The sequence below is a fragment of the Lytechinus variegatus genome, chromosome 9 (genome assembly GCF_018143015.1).
Source record: "Lytechinus variegatus isolate NC3 chromosome 9, Lvar_3.0, whole genome shotgun sequence".
Classification (NCBI taxonomy): Eukaryota; Metazoa; Echinodermata; class Echinoidea; order Temnopleuroida; family Toxopneustidae; genus Lytechinus; species Lytechinus variegatus.
The window spans coordinates 17,443,668-17,464,196 of NC_054748.1; the positions used below are offsets into that span (position 1 = coordinate 17,443,668).

Here is a 20,529-nt window from a genome sequence, read left to right on the forward strand (position 1 = left end):
TCCAAACACCCTCTATTACTCCACACCCTCATCTCAGTACCCTCTCTTATCCCACACCCTCACTCATCCAAACGTCCTCTATTACTCCACACCCTCATCTCAGTACCCTCTCTTATCCCACACCCTCACTCATCCAAACACCCTCTATTACTCCACACCCTCATCTCAGTACCCTCTCTTATCCCACACCCTCACTCATCCAAACACCCTCTATTACTCCACACCCTCATCTCAATACCATCTATTATCCCACACCCTCACTCATCCAAACACCCTCTATTACTCCACACCCTCATCTCAATACCCTCTCTTATCCCACACCCTCACTCATCCAAACACCCTCTATTACTCCACACCCTCATCTCAATACCCTCTCTTATCCCACACCCTCACTCATCCAAACACCCTCTATTACTCCACACCCTCATCTCAATACCCTTTCTTATCCCACACCCTCACTCATCAAACACCCTCTATTACTCCACACCCTCATCTCAATACCATCTCCTATCCCCACCCTCTATTAATCTACACCCTCACTCATCCAGATACTCTCTCTTATCCCTACCCTCTATTACCCCACACCCTCACTTATCCAAACACCCTTCTAATACCCCACACCCTCATTTATCCAAATACCCTCTCTTATCCAAACCCTATATTACCCCACACCCTCTCTTTCCCCATCTGCTATTACCACACACCCTCTCTTTTCCCCATCCTCTATTACCCCACACCCTCTCTTTCCCCATCCTCTATTACCCCACACCCTCTCTTATCCAAACCCTCTATTACCCACACCCTCTCTTTCCCCATCTGCTATTACCCCACACCCTCTCTTTCCCCATCCTCTATTACCACACACCCTCTCTTTTCCCCATCCTCTATTACCCCACACCCTCTCTTTCCCCATCCTCTATTACCCCACACCCTCTCTTATCCAAACCCTATATTACCCCACACCCTCTCTTTCCCCATCTGCTATTACCCCACACCCTCTCTTTCCCATCCTCTATTACCACACCCTCTCTTTTCCCCATCCTCTATTACCCCACACCTTTCACCTATCCAAATACCCTCTCTTATCCCAACCCTTTATTACCCCACTCCCTCTCATTTCCCCATCCTATTTTACCCCACATCCTTGCTCATCCAAATAACCTTTATTACCCAACCCTCTATCACTACACACACTCTCTTTTCCCCATCCTGTGTTTTCCTACACCCTCATTTATTAAAATAATCTTTATTACCTACACCCTCATCCAACTACCCTCTCTTATCCTAACCCTCTATTACTCCACACCCACACTTATCTAAACACCTCTCTATAGTCTCGCCCCTCTATTACCCCTTATCCTCTCTCATCTTAACCTCTCCTATCCCCACCCTCTACCCCTACAATCTCACTCATCTTTAATGCCATCTCTTATCCCACCTCTATTGCTCCACACCCTCATTCTTTTAAATACCCTTATCCCTATTTCCAATAAGCCAGTTCGTAGTTCCTTTCTGCGCATGATCAAAAGATTCTATGCATGATCAGAAGAAGGTCATTTGTACTAAAGTGACATGGTGCTTTAAAATCTAATGAGATAAGCACCAACTTTGATGTCTTCATTATTCATATATTCTTTTGAATTGTCGTTTTCATTTATATCCACAAAAAAACAATGCTTCCACGAACGACTGGTATTTCACAGTTTGCAAAGTACATTGTGCAACATATGCTAAGATATGCATTCTAGTCACCTGGTCTATTCAATTTCTTCATCCTGCTATGTAAGGCAAGCTTATGTAATATCTTGCTTTGAAATCTGCCTATCATGATGAAAGAAATGAAAGGTCATTTGACCAAAATTGTCCATGAAGTAACTACGAACTGGTCTATTACCCCACACCGTTGCCTGCCCAGACACCCTCTCTTATTCCCTCCATAACCCCCACTTGTAAGATTACCCTCTCTTACCCTAGACCCTCACTTATATAAACACTCTCTTACCCCCCCCCCCCCCATTACTCCACATCCTCTATTACCCTACATCAAAATACAAACACCCCTTGCATCCCTCCACCTTCATTTCTCCAGTGACTTTCTCTTATCCAAACTCCCTCTCGGATTAAAGTATCCTCTCTATACCCAACATTTCACAAAGTAGGTGAACTTGAAATTAGACCAACTCGACATTATACTAATTTAGAATTTGACCCGGTGGGTGTTTTATAAAGCTGTTCGTAAGTTAAGAGCGACGTTGAGAACAACTGGTGATCCTTTCTTGTGGAAAGTGGTAGATTCATTGGCGATGGTTTAAGCGCATAAGAAAGGTTCATCAGTCATTCTTAAAGTCACTCTTAACTTATGAACAGCTTTATGACACGGCCCCTGGTGGGTATCAGACCAACTGCTTGTATGGACCAAGTAGATGCATGTATAAATCAATATATCTGAGAGTAATGTGGGTGGTGGATGGTATCACAAATTGGACAAAAATTACAGACCGAACAATATGTGATTATGGATTTGTATTATTGGGTCATTTATTGATTATGCCGTTGTGTATACATATCATTCGACTTTCCAAGCAATTGTTTGCTTTCATCTTCAACATTCCATTTTGAGTATTCTGATTAAAACAAACATCTGATCGATTAATTTTCGTTAGCTCAGTGTGGTTAATATGAAAGAAATCGGAAAATAAAATTTCTTCATATTAGAAAAGTTTGGTGACATCCATTTTATTTATCAAAAAAAGCTAGTTCCCATTGCGGGAGTACAAATAGAACCTCCACAATTCTAATTTACAATATGGCAAATGAAATAATCAGCATTGGGTAAACTAACCCGTGGCAAAAAATGTTTATCTCTTGGAAAGATATCCCCATAAGATGTCATCAACTTTTCCTCATATTTAACAGTTGTATCATCAACACACATTAAACAAATAATGTAATACTTATTTTGAGCCGAGAATTCTTCATATATACGTTAATATTCTAATCACTTGTTCATGGATTTTACCGAGTCACCAAATATTTCAAGCTATAATTCTCATCATCTATTACATATTTTCTATTCTGCTTTATATTAGTTTCTTCGACTTTTTTAAAAGACAATTTCTGATTGGTCAAACATGTAGCATGATTGACCAATCACAAACAGCACATGAAAGATACAGAAAACTTTGACCAATCACGTTAACAGATGTCATTATACAACTCATCTTTCTTTCCAAAGATATTAGACTGATTTCACATCACTAGCCTCACTATCCACTCTTCTTTTAGTGTTCAAAACATAAATGCATCTCAAAATGATTAAATAATGAAGAGAAAATGTTTGAAATCACCTTTACAAGGATAATAAAATACAATATATAAAATCAGAAAGAAGTAATTAGAAAGAGTGGAAGAGAAAATATTCGTCACAAATTATTAATCTGTCCAATGCAATTAAAATTACAGCTCACGTCAAGAAAAAAAAATCACTCAAATCTCTCATCGATTCTGAAACATTTGGTTTTCTACGTACATAATCCTAAATTGAGCTAAAATATCAAACTGAAAATATATGAAATGAAACACAATAGACAGGACATGTGGTACGCAATACCCATTACATACAAATATAACAAGACTAGTTCTACAACAAATATCATATTGCATTACGATGGAAAACACATTATCAACTTTCTCATTAATACACTTGGCATAATAAGTTGTTTATAACAAAACTCTACATGTACAATAAATACTGGATAGTTAAAAACAAGAAATTAATCAATAAATAGATTTCTACAATACAAAGCAACAAAATGTTTTTTCTTCTTCTAAAGTTAAGTCTTTTTTTCCCTTTTTCATTAATCTTCTATGCACACAAATGCTTCCACCTAGAGTTCACGAACTAAATGAAAAAGAAAATCTCCCCTACGAAAGCCCGCTGTGCAAAGGACAAAAAAAAACAATAAGTTAAGATTTCTAAGAGTTGAAAAGACTGACTAAGTAAAGCACCATTCAAATATCTTAATCAGATTACATGTGAAATAAAATCTGGTTTCATCCTAAATTATAACAAATTTCATTAAGTGTATGAAACAAATTACCCTGGATATATTCCCCTTAAAACTTGAATAGACTATCCATGTTCATATATAACTGATTAATTTCTATATGTGTGCAAAGTATCTCCAGCAAAGGCTTATATTAAAGCTCTGAGCACTGTTTCACCTCACCATAAAATAGAAATCCTTCTTGATATTCCTCCCTTCCCTTTCTCATTCTATTTCTTCATACACTGTGCGATCAGGGCCCATAACACAAAATATATATTTGGTTGCAAGTGTAAACAATCATTCACATCAGTGTATGATTGATCACTAGGGTTTGTGACACACGCCTAAGGAAAGTCACTGTGAAATCACACATACAGAGGATGTGATTGATTTTAACTTGCCCTGAACAATTCTTGTTCTACCCACTTTTGATACATGTAGTAAATTGTTCTTGGTAAGTCATTTGCATGTAATGGTCATGAGAAGATCAAGATTGATGAGTCAAAGGTCACCCAGCAATCATGTAGGGGGACATCTACATTAGCTGGTATACCCTAAAGACATCATAAAGCACTGAATGCTAGAACTAGCAAGGAGAATGTTTGTGCCCTTCGCAAACAAATTCTTATTGTCTGATGACCAATATCAGGTGACTAATATCAGGGGTCTAATATCAGGTGACCAACATCAGGTGACAGTATGCTACATAGCCTCTATTGAGAAACTAGATAATGCATGCAATCTTCATTTGTTTCTTTTTCTTCTGAAGCTGGATATCTTTTTTTGTATATCTGCCTAATCTACCTATCTCTCAAGCATGTTGTGAACTTTCCTGTGCACAATCTATTGACCTTTGACCTATACGACTTGGTGTCAAGGTCAAGAAGATTGGGTTCTATCAGTGACATGACTAGGTGACTAAGGAGGGGGGGGGGGGTTGGATTGTTTGATCCACCAGAGTGCATGTTGTCAAAACCATCTATGGTCAATATATGACATCATAAAAAAGGAACGTACAATACTGCTTCATTTCATATCACCACACATTCTATTATAGAATTATATACAACATATATAGACTGGTAACATGAACAGGATACGTTAAGGTCACTATCAACTAACTGATTTATGTAAAATACCGCATGAGAGTGATAGAGATTTCATTCTCAGTCCGAGATTGGTTTGGAGATATATCTTAAACTGGAAACCTGTTCCTATGAAATAATATTACATACACATTTTGTATAAGAAATACCAGTTTCAAGTTTGAAGGTAATCTTGTCTTACTGAAAGTTTATTGTAGGCAAATGCTTTTAAAATGGGTAGCATGGGGGTTGTTATAAGCTGATCACTAGCACATGGGATGTGACCATATCCCTGAATTTGCTCATCCATAATTAACGGGAGTCAATGAACTTTAAGGGGAAGTCCACCCTTAAGAAAATTTTGTCGTGAAAATAGCAGAAAAAATATTAAAAAATATTGGTGAAGGTTTGAGGAAAATTCGTTAAAGAGTAAGAAAGTTATTAGGGTTCAAAATTTTGGATTTGGGACGTCATAAACGAGCAGCTGCCCCATGTGTTATGTAATATAAAATGCATGAATTTCAAATTTTGTATGGTTCCTGATGCCTTAATTTTGTTTTCTTTTCATAATCTGGTATGAAATGATTTGTCTATAAATATACAAAAGTTAGAGTGAAAACCATTTTGAATTTTCTGAGAAAATGAAATTTCATTGATTTTTTACCATTCGCTATGTAGGAAAGCTGCTCACATATCATGTCACAAATCAAATTGAAATTCCAATCACCTTTTAATTATTGGATGAATTTTTCTCAAACCTTCGGCAATAGTTTTTATTATCTTTTCTGCTATTTTTACAATAAACTTTTTGTCAGGGTGAACTTCCCCTTTAATACCTTTTATGCAGATACCCTGATAATGATATATCAACAAGAAAATTTTCTCAGTCATCTTCAAGAGGATTTGTAAATGTTATGAATGTTCAAAGGCAGTAGTGACATTTCATACAGTACACTAATGATCACTTGTTCCTTCCAGTACTATTCTAGTACTGAACATTTATCCAAAGTTAGTACATGGGACTACAGTGAATAATATGGCTTAAAGTTTCTACAGAAGGCAGTAATAGGCAAAGTATTTATACTGAAGCCAATCAAAATTAAACAAATATATACAAGTACAAAGAGAGTCTCCAAAATTACATACAAGAGCTATTCATACATGTATGTAGGCCTGGCTTTGCAATAACACTGAGCTGCATTGTATGTGAGATATTGCTTATCTCAGGATTATTTTTTCCCAGTCTGAATGAACCAGGGATACTCCTAGTCAAGGGAATGACAAAATTAAGGTGTGTTCAGACTAAGGGCCACAAAGAGCAAAGCCCTTTTCCCCTAAATACAAAGTCAATAATTTAACCAACAAACATAACAGACAGGATAAATTGTTTGGTTTGTAACTTTAAAATCTGTAGACCGATAGAACAAAATTTCAGAATACTAAAAAAAAAAGACCCAATTTTTTTGCAGTTTTTAAGGAAGATTTTTTTTGCTCATTTCAGACCTCAAACTCAGCATAACCATTGACGAACCTATTGCCTACTGGTGCAGGGTAGTCCAATTATAAAGTATATAGAAATTACAGGTTTCTGTGGCCAACAGCCAACGATAAGTTGAGTCATTTGTTGTGCCATGTCTGACCAAGCGGGTACCATGAGAAAAAAAAACTTAAGCCCGAAGCAACCCTAATTTTTTAGAATACAACTTCTGTACTGAATACATCCATCTGGCTATGATTTTGGCACATACATATGAAATTGTGCATACATTATGTTGCATCGATATCCTATTGTAATTTTCCCGGGCTCTGTAACACAAAGATTTGTTATCAATGCTAAATGACAGTGGCCAATCACGATCATGGTTACATGAAGATTTTGTTCATACCACTGCCCAGGAGCCAATCAGAATCATTTTTAATAATTGCAATTGATCACAAACCTTTGTGTTACATGGCCTAGTAACTTGGTTTGAAGTTTGGTAACAAAGACAATCTCATCACACATCAAAGTAGATTATAATACAAGCAGGAAATAGGTACATGGACTAGACCGTACGAACACTTTCAAAGAGCCCTTATTAACCAGACTATATGTCATTAAGAAATAAATACCTTGCATAGTTTAGGGTGTAGTGTTCTATATAAGGCACTTTGTAATATCATAACTATTCGAAAATGCCAACATTGGAGGAATACTTGCAGTATTTGGAGGGATGAAATAGTGATGTTTGGATTGGAAAAACAGGATTTTCAACTGTTCTGTAATAGATACATGTATGTTGATAATGTGATTTTGGGAAAAATACATTTTTCCATAAAACCTGCAATACCTTTCATTAACCCCCCCACATAAACACAGCAATTAAAAATAGTTGGCATCTCTGGTAATTGCATACATATATATATATGTAGCTATAAACAACTATCTACTATGAACTCTGAACCCACGAAAAAATGGATTTCTTCCCAAAGTTCATTCATGATTCCTGTAGAGCCGAGTTGAACAAAGCCAACGATGCTGCCCTATTAGTTATAAGTTATTAAACTACAATTTTCTGTAAAAGAGCAAATAATTCTGTCATTTAAATAAATCCAAATGCATTTTATTTTCGACAAAAGTTCACCCAGAAGAGGAAATCAATAATTAATCAAGATGTTTGCCAAATAAAAACTCAATTTTTGTTAAAATGTCACCCGCTTCCTTTTGTCAAAGTACTGTGGAAATCACCATATTTATCTTCATCAGAGGGGAACATTCTAAGATGCCATATATTTTCTCTGAATATGTAACCTCATGAGGAAACATAGGGAGTTGTTGTAGCTGTCAATATCTTTTTATAAGACATGAAATGCAATTGGATGAAGGAGGCCTCTACAAGATGAGATGGGCGATCCGATTGGTTGAACTGTATTGGTCTGGCAATCAAGTCTCGGAGACAATAGCACATGAATAAAGAAGATGACGATGCGAACGAGATGAATTAAAGAACCTAGTTTACTGTTAGGATTAAAAGGAAAGAAACAAATCAAAAGCAAAATTAGTCACAGGCACATTCTGGGTAAAGTTCAACTCAAACTGCGAATGACGTTGCTTAAAAATCTGAAATGATAATTTTTTGTAGTAACGAAGAGAAAATTGCATAAAATAATCAATCAACCTTTTGTACATTTGACCTCCAATTTTCTCAATTCTTACTTTTTCATGGATTGCTTTATCCAAGAAATTTGAGAGCATTACACCTTTTTTAAAAATAATGATATTGATAGTCATAACAATTAGATAGATATAATCTATTTCGGGATGCACATGGTTAAGATCCACACCTATGATCTTCTGATCAAAAGATTATTACCAGAACCACTATACCATGAAGGCCCCACAAACTTAAGTACAAGCTTGCTATTTTCATAACGAGGATAATTTGTAAAATACACTTGGGTTATGATTGCATTCATCACTGTACACTACATTACTATAAAAAGTAATAAATAATGAAATAAAAATGAGAGAAAATACATGATTAAACACTAAGTGAAAACAAACAAACAAATCATACATACACAACACATGCACAACACAAGTGAGAAATTATGCAGAAAGAAATGGTTTATATAAGAATAGATTCTCGAAAGGCTACTGAACATGATACAAGCATTCAAACCATAAATCATTATAATACCAATTTTCAGTGTTTTTTAGTGTTCTGTTGATTCTTTTAAGCTCCATGCAGAAAACAAATTTTCCTCACAAATCAAGATTAGCCACAATGAAAATAAATAACAGGGGATGAAATATATAAATATAAATAGAGACACACAAAACAATTCTACTAAAGCTTAGGGAGCATAACTGATTTTATAAAAAAACCAAAAATAAGACAGTAGTCAAAGTCACATATTTTGCTGGAATCCAACTCAGTGTTATTTCCACACAGAAAAATATAGAATGCAGCAATACAATGCAGAGACCCTGAATAGATTCCCTGCTTAAATATGTAACATAGACTTTTATTAAAGTACCCTTATCAATGGAAAGCAATAATTTTTTTTATCATTAAATTAGCAATGCAATGGCATATTTCATACTGTCACATGATAGAATCGTGGACACAAAGCCATACCAAATATGTTGGGAAACATTGGTCTGAAATTTCACTTTTGCACATTAAAGGTCGCCATAACTTGAAATAAAACATTATCTTTCATGTTTTAATTTTCAATAATGTAAAGTCAAGCAAATGTGGAATTGGTATTTGAATTTTACTAAAAGCAATACAGATAAATGAAGGTTCTATTACGAGCAAGATCTTTGCACACATGTCAGCATGAATAAATGACTTTGAATTCTCAACTTTTCATTTAACTTTTTATCACAGAAAACTAACATTAAAAATATAAACACAAAAGATTGAATTCCTTATGATAGCAAGGTGTAAAGTTGCCAGAGATAAGATATCTCTAAATCAATCTAATACCCCTTTCATAAACCCATCCTCCAATTATCCTCCTAAGAGTTATGCGGATAATTCGATAAAAATTGCATTCACAAACTCCGAAAATAATCTGCACTTGTTGTTACGAGCGCCCGCCCTGAAAAAGGCGGATAATTGTCATGGCAACTGCACACACCCCCTCCGATGGGGTTGCCCTGGAAAAGGGTGACCTTGTGACCGCACCATGGCAATTATCCGCATTACTTTGGAAATGCATTCATAAAGTCAACATCCGGTCCCGATGCTACTATTATGCGGATAATTGAAGCATCGAAATTGTGCAGATAACTCTGGTCCTGCTCCGATTTTACGACCAAATTATGCAGATAATATCCGCATAATTGGGTTAATGAAAGGGGTATTAGTTTGTGCGAATTGCCACAAGATGGCACACGATGAAAGTTAGTATAAACATGCAGTGAACAAAAAGAAGCAGAATTAAACAAACAAATGAAACAAGAAGCTATCAACTTGTTGAGCAGGTAGAATAGAGCTCTGTTCATAAAGGACAACTCACTAAGAAAGCATTGACTCTAAAATTGGCAATTTAACCTGTTTTGTCTATAAATATATTTGATTCATGCATTTCACCATAAACATTTGTGTACCATCATTTTTATTATTTACTGGGACAGGCCACTAAGTTGTTCATTGTGATTGTCAAAAAATAAACCTTATGGCCCATACTTACGATTTTGGCTAATGATTCATCAAGTTTTCAAAGTGTCACAAATCTAACTCTTTATGAGCAAACTACTAATCACCCGCCAGAAAAGAAAAAAACAATGCCCATTCTTTTATCTCCAAAGGTTAAAATATTAAGTGATCAGAGCTCTATTTCAACCTTTCATCATGAAAATTAATTTGTCACAATAATGGTCTTATTTGCCAAATAACAATTAGTCATGCACATGCCGCATATGCAAAGAAAAAAAGCAAAACACACATTTGTGTTGCTCACTGAAGATTCCTTTAACATTCCCTTATAATTTTCATCATCACAAACATTTTAATGAATCCTGAACTTTCACTCTTATAAACTGAACCCCAAATTAATGAATAAGAAATGTGTTGCTAATTTGACATTTCGACTCCAACTCAAATTACATGACAAATTATTTTGATATAATTTGTGGTTTAATTTGATGTTCAATGCGAAAAACTGAAAATACAGGAGCTGTGAATATTCCACAATGAATCAATGAATCATACAAATTCATGTTTCGCATATTTTGAATAATTAAAACATTGATGCCCATGACTAACTTTGATTTGTCAAATAACACCATTTCCCTGACAAATTTAGCTGACATAGCTCTGAGATGAACAAAAAGACCAAACAACTAGGAACTCACGTTGCCAATGTAATGCATGTCGTGCACTAAACACAATGCATAATTCAGACACTCTTTAGGGCTGTGATCAAGCTGCGAAAATCAAACCTAGCCTCCTGCCAAGGACAAAAACAGTGTTCGTGTGTTTGTGTAAGTGTGTGGCAGAGCAGTCAGGAAGTGCATTGTGGGAAGGTAAAAAAATAAGCAGTGATTACAAATCAAGGTAAGAAATCGAAAACCGATCAAAGAAATACTGCACACGTCTGGGTTTAACCCTAGTATGTATCTTATTTTTACAGTACTGAAAATATTTTATAAATGAAATAGATAATTAGAATCCACCTTGCTGTTTTTTTGGAACAAGATCTTTATCTGCCACAAGTTGATCCCATAGGATTTACTAAATTAATCAATCAATAGGTAAGACTTGATTGGTGAAAACAAATATCATCGTGCCAGTGCAAGAACGCCCTTAACACCTTACTTTTGTGCAACGTATGCACTTAAAAATACCCTTGGCAGAATGTGCAATTGCAAAGCGTAAGGGTCATTCTTGCACTGACACAGCATGAAATATGTCTTCCAAATGTAGATTTATTTCCAGCTGAAATCTTCTGCTTGTATGAAACAAGGCAATGGGCTAAACATTACATTACTTTCTTTTCATCCTAACAATTTCAATTATAATATTCTGATGCATAGAGTCCTGTGGGGTTTTTTTTTGTCCAAAAGTCCAAAAACCTAATGGTGGTAATTAGATTTTTTTTATAATAATGATAATAATTAGACTTATATCGCACCAAATCCACTCTGTAGAGTGCTCAAGGCACTTTTTAGGCGCTTTTATAATCATAAAATGAAAATAAGGCACCTTGTCAAAAGTATACACCATGTCTTTTATCAGGAATCTCATTAAAGGGGAAGTTCACCCTGAAGAAAACTTTGTTGGAAAAATAGCAGAAAAAAATATAAAAAATATTGGTGAAGGTTTGAGGAAAATCCGTTAAAGAGTAAGAAAGTTATTACAGTTCAAAGTTTTGGATTTGTGACGTCATAAACGAGCAGCTGCCCCATTTGTTATGTAATATAAAATGCATGAATTTCAAATTTTGTATGGTTCCTGGTGACTTAATTTTGTTTTCTATTCATGATCGGGTGTGAAATGATTTGTCTATTGATATACAAAAGGTACAGTGAAAACCATTTTCAATTTTCTGAGAAAATGACATTTCATTGATTTTTTACCATTCACTATGTAGGAATGCTGCTCGCATATGACGTCACAAATCAAATCATTGAAATTCTAATAACTTTTTAATTATTTGATGAATTTTTCTCAAACCTTTGGCAAAATTTTTCATTATTTTTTCTACTATTTTTACAATAAACTTTTTGTCAGGGTGAACTTTCCCTTTAAAGGCAAAATGCCTCTTCTAACAGCACCCTCTCCAGTTTTTCTTCGACAAACTGTGAAGAATAAGAGGTGCTACATGTTTCCTGCATAAGCAGATGTGGCTCAGACTTTTGGTAAGGTGCCCTTAAATGAATCAACATCCAAAGCAATCTATGGCTCATAGCACCAAAATGCAAAATGTAATATAGTTCATGCATATGAGTATGAGTAAAGCTAACAAGAAAACTAGAATACGGTTGATCCCTATCAGAATATACGATTTTAATGAATATTACGTTTGTGAGCCAGGAAAACGACATACTTTAAAATGCAAGAAACTCAAATTTAGACATTACATTCAAAGGAAATAATCATCAAGGAATGATAGTTTCCTTGTTAGCTTTAAACATATGGTAAATCAATGAATAAATTACAACAATCAAGTTGAATAAATGGAGTAATCGCATTCCTATGAAACTCTAATATCTTTCAGAAATCTCTTTGCTATAATACAAAATAAATTAATATTTGTTTCCTCTCCTTTTCTATCAAACCAGAAGCCAAATCACAAATTCTATAACTAATCAATTTGAGATTGTAAAGCAGTAAAAATGGCTCTAATCTGCCAGTAATTCCTATGATTCATGCAAACAAATAATCTATATGATCATGCCTGAATAATGCAATACAACATGATTATTTTTTGCAGTCATAATATCATACAAAAAAACTTGTTCAAAAATATATTACTCAAAGATCCAAACTCAATGCCTAATTACTCATTGTAATGTGAGTACTGTGATAATCAATACCTAACATTAATTTATCTTCATCAATTTAATAAGCCTGTATAAGCCCTGATGATAATCACAGATTTTAGCAGTCAATCTCTAAAGGCCTGGTCACACCGCCCGAGTGTTGTTGGAGCAGTCGTGGAGCGGAAGGGAAAGAGAGTCGAAAAAAAAAATTGTCAGAAAAAATTGAAAACAAAAATTGAAAAAAAAAAACAAAAAAACAATCGAAATCGAAAATGGTGAACGGTAGCGAGCGGTGACGACTTTTTTCTCTCCGCTCCACGACCGCTCCAAAAACGTTCGGGCGGTGTGACCAGGCCTTAGCATACTGATTTATCTTCATTAATTTAATAAGCCTGAGTAAGCCCTGATGATAATCACAGATTATAGCAGTCAATCTCTTAATTAATATCAACTTGATCCTAATCTTACCGTGTCAGACGGTTTGTCTGTATTCCTCTGTACTTTCTTGAGCTCTGGTCTTTCACTGTTAATCAAAGACAAATGATAATATTGATAGTGAAATAACATGATTACAAGAAATAATAATAAATTACCACTGCTGCTGCTGCTGCTACTACTACTACTACTACTACTACTACTACTACTACTACTACTACTACTACTACTACTACTACTACTACTACTACGACTACTGCTACTACTACTACTACTGCTACTACTACTACTACTACTACTGCTACTACTACTACTACTGCTACTACTACTACTACTACTACTACTACTACTACTACTACTACTGCTACTACTACTGCTACTACTACTACTACTACTACTACTGCTGCTGCTACTACTGCTACTACTGCTACTACTACTACTACTACTACTACTACTGCTACTGCTACTGCTACTGCTACTGCTACTACTACTACTGCTGCTGCTGCCGCTGCCGCTGCCGCTGCTGCTGCTGCTACTACTACTACTACTACTACTACTACTACTGCTACTGCTACTACTACTACTACTACTACTACATTTGATGCTTCACCAGGGCCCTAGGAACAATTTTGGACTTGGGGTGCTGATGTAAATTCGACAACCCCCCCAAAAAAAAAACAAAGGTTTCACTACAAGATGAAGGATAATTTTGGTCCCGAGAAGGAATTTTGACGTGAAACAAAAAGGTTTCACTGCAAGATGAAGGTTATTTTGGTCCCAAGAAGAAATTTTGACATGAAACAAAAAGGTTTCACTGCAAGATGAAGGTTATTTTGGTCCCAAGAAGGAATTTTGACGTGAAACAAAAAGGTTTCACTGCAAGATGAAGGTTATTTTGGTCCCAAGAAGAAATTTTGACAAGCCCCCCCCCCTCAAACTTTCACTATAAAATGAAGGTTAATTTGGTCCCTATAAATTTGACAAGCAAAAAAAAAATTACTATAAAATATAGGTAATTTTTGTTACATTTCTCTATTTTTTACCGCCAACAAGATTTCTAAGGGGTTCTGCCTACGGAGAGTAATACACGCAGCCCTTCCAGGGCCATGTTCTTCGCATGCATATAGAGTGTGTAAAATCAACAGTTCTTTCACTTCCATATATCAAGGAATGTTGTACACAATTGTACTTAAAAGTCATCATATTTGTAACGTTAAAAACTATATTAATGTAGATGTTAAGACAATTAAAACTTACAATTTGCCCCTTGCTTCATTAGCTCGAACTTTCATGTCTTCAATCTGTGAGGGGAGAGGAAAAAATGGCATTGTTATAATAATAAGTACATTTATATTTGCTTATATGAATATATTGCTTGAATCTAACTTCATCAAAAGCAACTGTGCTTTACGATAGTTCAGATTCTTTCAAGCATGCAAGAAGACGAAACCAACAATACTAATTTATGTAATCTTCGGCTCATCCAGTCTTCCTCATTATCTACTCTAAAAACAAACATGATAAACACATAAACACAATCTCGTAATTATACAGTTTTATTCATAAAATGCACACCTTCAATCTACTGAAAAAGCATGATACAAACGAAAATTATCATTATTGAAATGAACATGACCCTACTGACCTCTAGATCTTGCTTGCGTATAATAACTTCCAGGTCAAATTTGTTACCCTCGGCATCCCTCAGCTGCTCGCTCAGCTCTTCACAGAGCTCACGGAGACGATCGCGTGACAGGGAATCGATGCTGAGTGGTTTGACGTTTTCTTCGACGTACTTATTCCTCATCTCGGCTTTCTGTTCCGCCTCAACCTTCAGGTCGGTTTGGGCTTTCTTCATCATCATTTGCTGTTGATGGTATCGTGTAAAAATATGGAAGTAAGTTTGAAATAATGTAATCTTTGCTGAAGATGATATCATTTTCAAATGATGGAATCAGGTTTGTTCAAAAGATGCAATCCAGTTTGAACAAGTTCAATGTAATCAAGATTTGAAATAAATTTGAAGATTTCCTAAAAAGTTGAAAATTTAATCATGAGAAAAAGAAATCAGGATTTTTTTCTTCATAACAGTGAAATCAAATTCAAATCAGTCCACTAAATTTCTCATCAACTCCTCCTAATTTATTGTCTCATGTTTAGTTATATACCAAAGTCTTCAGGTTTAAACCGATGTAATAAGAGTAGACTGCATATTCCTCTTAATGACTGTAAAATTCAGGATTGTATAAAAAATGGCAGATAATGTATCATAGAAGAGGGATAAGTAATGTTAAAATTGCCAAAATAATATTCCCCCATACCAAATAATTTTGTTTTGTTGTATACATATTTGTTTGTAAGAAAACCAGACTTTATAGCTCCACGTCCATTATATACATTCCTCGCACACATGAAGTCAGGATATTTGATAAGGATATATTTGTGTAAATATATCATTAGGATACAAGAAATTAGTTTATTCTCGTAGGGTCAATAACTACTAGTTTATTGACCCAAGGATATACTCATAATGTGCCCCATTACCTTTTCACATTGTGTGTTTTTTGTATTCATACAAATGTTGTTATTGTTAAGTGTAAAAAAGACTTCCCTATTAAATAGTATAGTTGGAACTTCTAACACCAGGGTATTGATATAGGGATGCCAGTTGGAATTGATCAGAGGGCCTGAAAATCATAAAAATGATTAAACTATGGCCTGAACATAAAATGCCAGAGCTTAAATTCAGGCTATTGCCTAATAACTAGCATCCCTGTTGATAACAAGATAAGAAAATTGGAGCAAAATTTAACCATAGGAGCAAGATTAAAATCAAATGGATAAAAAAAGGAAATCATGAAAACAATTGTTGGCATTTGACTATCATGTCATCAGATTGTATTTGCTTTGGTTGACTCGAAAATACAGATTTACAAGTATTTCCATGCATGAATATGCCGTGGTTTAAATCATGAGTAACCATGGCAACTATTCTTACCATAATATTCTTTTTTCTTCCAGCAGTGAGTTTACTACCAAGCTTGCCGCCAAGTTTGGGTTTAGGTTTGGCGGGAGCGGCGGCGGGAGCAGCGTCGGCTGCAGGAGCGGCATCTGTCTTTGCTTGCTAAGATAGGAGAAGCAAAGCGTTAATATGCAAAGAGAGCATGGTTAAAGGTCATCAGTTGGTATAGTGAGGTCATCAAGAGGATTAGTTTTATATTAGAATATCATTTCACATTAGCTTTAGAAAAGGAAATACAAACTATAGAGTCTTAGGATTATACAGTAAGGGATGAATCAATATCAGATTTTAAAATGTAACTCTATAAAATATCAACCTTAATTCAATTTAGGTTGATTAAGTGATGATTATACTTGTGAATATTTCCAGTGTTTTTGTTCATTTTATAATTATGTAGTACCTTGAGTAATGATTCATTAGAAAGTGAGCATAAGAAATACTAATTATCATTATTATTACCATTGTTATTAAGTAAATGAAATCTTTGATTCATCCCAAAGTATAATCCTTTTGTATTGTTGACATATCCAAGAAATTTTAGGGTGTATGCAGTATCATAAGAAATTTGTTATTGTTCAAATGTTATGCATGGCAATCAATTCAGGTGCATTTTTTTTTCATTAAATTTGCGAAATGATTGCTAAATAGATATTTTACAATTACACAGCATTTTTCTTTTTTTTTTGGGGGGGGGGTAAAGTCATGTAGCATTGCATAGAATTTTCTTATAAAAGAGAGTTAAATAGGATAAAATATGTCGGGACATATTGTTAATCACACATTATCTGGACTTAATCAGTCTTTATTACTGTATTACAATAGGTTTTCCTTCCTTGCCCAAGTTTGCACAATAAAGAGTTTGAACAGTATCATGATATTAAAAAGCCCATTACATCTAATAAATTGGGCATTATGTTTATATTCTATGTCTAAATTAGTTTACAACAAAATATACCATAATTTAATCAATACAGTAATTAGGAAAAGATTCTGATTTTGAATGCCATATATTATTAGGTCCATAAGTTCAAATACTCATTAGATGTTAGTATTTAGTATTGCAATGATCTCGCTGTAGATATGTTAGGTATAAAGTTGAAATAAATTGATTTTACTACTAGTCTATGAATACTAGCAATAGAGTGATATAATACAAATAACTTTGAATGCCAATTACTCCTAAATAGAGTTTTTTTTTCAATTTAACTCTAGAAAAGTGGCATGGCCAGTTGAAAAAAAACCCAAAAAGAATGATTTGAAGATTAACAAAATGAAAGAATGTTTAAGAGGAAAGGCATTGCAGAGAAGGTGTGAAGAATAGGTACCTCGGCTGGTTTCGCCTTCTCGGCTTCTTCTTTTTTCCGACGTTCCTAAAACAAAATGTTAGTAAACACAGGTTAGAAGATTAAACAATGAAAACAATGGATTTATTATGGGAAAGAAGATTTATTGGAGAAAGGAATCTTGGGATATATTATTTCCTTTTGATGAATTTCAGGTTATATTGGAAATATCATTCATTATAACAGATTTAATATTGATCTTCACAGAAAAAATAACAAGGTCGTCGCCAAATATAACACTTACATTAGAGATCTGTAACTGAATGTGGAGATTCACAATATATGATGACAATCAATGACCATTACTATCAAACCTATATTTCATATAACTCGCTTGAAAAAGAAATATAACCCACAAAACATAGAATTAACATACTTATAAACATAAAAAATTTTGCCAGGTCCAAATAGAAAATGATATGAACATACAGTAACACAAAATGAATATATCAACATAAAAACAATTATTCATCAAGTGCATACATTCAAAGAGTGTACTAAACATGGAAACAAAAAGTATGGAATGCAAAGAAATTTAAATGAAAAATGCAACAATGAATAAGGTGCAAGAAAAGTGCTTTGCAACTTCAAACAGGATGCTGAAACGAACAAACAGAAAATAATATTCTTGAGATTCTCATAAAATCTCTGAAATTGAATATTTCCAGCTAGAAGCAAACAAGAATAATTACCTACAACAGCATATATTCCAATTTGCAAGTTCAGGGTTTTAATCTGTAACTACCTGGTATTTAATAGTTGACCCTCTATGAGCACAATGATATCCCTGCAGTGACCTTGTATGAACTATTCAAAGCTTAAATATACCACAAGAAATATAGCAGAGAAGCGATGACATCAGTTGCCATGGTGTCATGGCGACCTGGTTCTACACAAATGAACCCGCCAAATGAAAGCGTGTGTTTCTCATAAGAGAAAATGGCTGCTATTGGAATTTGATCGCTTACAACCTATTTTTCAGAAGAGCCAAAGTCATTTGCAAATACAGAGATGATCGTCAGCTGCGACTCTGTTTAGAACCAGCCCGCCATGACACCATGGCAACTAACGTCACATTTCGGTACTCTATACCATGCCCATGTCTCTGAAGCATGCAGGGAGGCATTTTATCAAAATCTGTTGACTGACAAGTTGTCAGATCCCACAACTTTCCTTGGTTTTGATTGGCTAGAATCACAGGGAGGAGTCTGACTGTTATTATGGTAACATTTAAATAGTGACAACTCATCAGTGGTGACAAGTTTCATAAACTGTGCGCGGTATATCATGGCAGCTATCCATTTTTAAAATATGATCAGAATGCAGAAAATTTGTAAGAAAAATAGACCACACTAAAAGGTACAAGCCTAACAAATATGGTTTCAACTTTTTGAAGTACCTATGATAGCATAGGTATATGCAATACGTGCATCCCATTGATTTACTAAATATATGTTGTCTAATAAATAAAGGTATACTAACAATCAATGCCTTTAGACTTAGAGGGTCATACAAATCTACTCTCAAAATGCTCAGGAGCTCATCTGGGGAGAGTTACATCAACATTTTTGTCTGACAAATTGTCAGATCTGACCACTTTCCTTGATTTTGATTGGCTGAGAACATAGTTACTACGGTAACTGTCAGAAAAAATGGAATTTGTTGGATACAACGTCGGACAAGTCCTTTCATGAAAAGCTCACCTGGTCCCCAGTCACACTCTACTCAGCGTGAGATGATTTCACTCCTTTTAGAGTAAGTTTTGCATCTTTTGAGAGTAATCTTAAACACTTTTTGGAGTGAAAATGTCTAAAACATGCACAATTCACACCAGAAAGAACTATAATCCACTCTGTAAGGATTGACAGTTCACTCCCAAGGGATTGGAACCTAGTAAGATGTGCAAGGTGTGTGATTGGAGACCAGATATGCTCTTTTGCAGTAATTAATCTAGAAGCCAGTGATACTACAAAAAAAAGGAAAATGCAAGTTAAAGCTTGTATCAAAGTGCACAATAGCAACAAACACAACAGATAAAACACAATTATTTTATTGGAGAACATCTGTACTGGCCGCAAGGAAACATTGTAAGCGCCAGCAGAGGCACTATAACAACAAGCAATGTCACAATGTGTTCTTCACATCTTGGCTGAACGCTTGGCAACATAATCTGAAAGATGTGTCTGACCTACTGTCAGTGCTCTGTTAGCGCTAACAATGTTTCAGCGTGGATGGTACTGATCGTTACTGATCAATTATGTATTCACCATGAATGCAATGGCAGAAATTGTGCTTTGATTTGAAATTCGATGGACCTGGATGGCCCCTACATCTACCTAATTGCTTTTGATTCTTAAAAAGTTGTTAAAAGTGCAAAAAATATCCAAAGAGAATGAAATAATTAGTGTCCAAGACTATGTGCGGTACTACATGCTACCTGGTATGAACGGTCAATGCTAACGTATGAACACCATGCACCTGTAATATAAGCAAAAATTTAAGGAAGAAAATCATAAAATGAGTCTGGATGCAATTCTATCGAAAACACAGTGAAATAAAACAAATGATGCAGGCTGTAATGAGGCTAATGTTATGCAGCATGATGCGATGCAAAGTA

At 34.9% G+C, this 20,529-nt stretch overlaps 1 protein-coding gene across 8 annotated transcripts in view; it reads right to left on the reverse strand.

Moving 5' to 3' along the window:
* Positions 1 to 6,597: 6,597 nt before the first annotated feature.
* LOC121421102 (troponin I-like) overlaps positions 6,598 to 20,529 on the reverse strand; it is a 79,666-nt gene continuing 65,734 nt past the window's right edge. For 4 of the 8 annotated variants that reach the window (XM_041615728.1, XM_041615729.1, XM_041615727.1 and 1 more), the window contains 7 exons: positions 17,895 to 17,939; positions 16,546 to 16,671; positions 15,193 to 15,414; positions 14,805 to 14,848; positions 13,581 to 13,635; positions 10,983 to 11,077; positions 6,598 to 8,132 (listed from right to left, as the gene is read on the reverse strand). In XM_041615728.1, coding sequence (XP_041471662.1) covers positions 11,027 to 11,077; positions 13,581 to 13,635; positions 14,805 to 14,848; positions 15,193 to 15,414; positions 16,546 to 16,671; positions 17,895 to 17,939 — 543 coding nt within the window. In that variant the 3' untranslated portion in view covers positions 6,598 to 8,132; positions 10,983 to 11,026. The remainder of the gene's footprint in view (positions 8,133 to 10,982; positions 11,078 to 13,580; positions 13,636 to 14,804; positions 14,849 to 15,192; positions 15,415 to 16,545; positions 16,672 to 17,894; positions 17,940 to 20,529) is intronic. The other 4 variants (XM_041615731.1, XM_041615726.1, XM_041615725.1 and 1 more) reach the window with 3 other exon arrangements.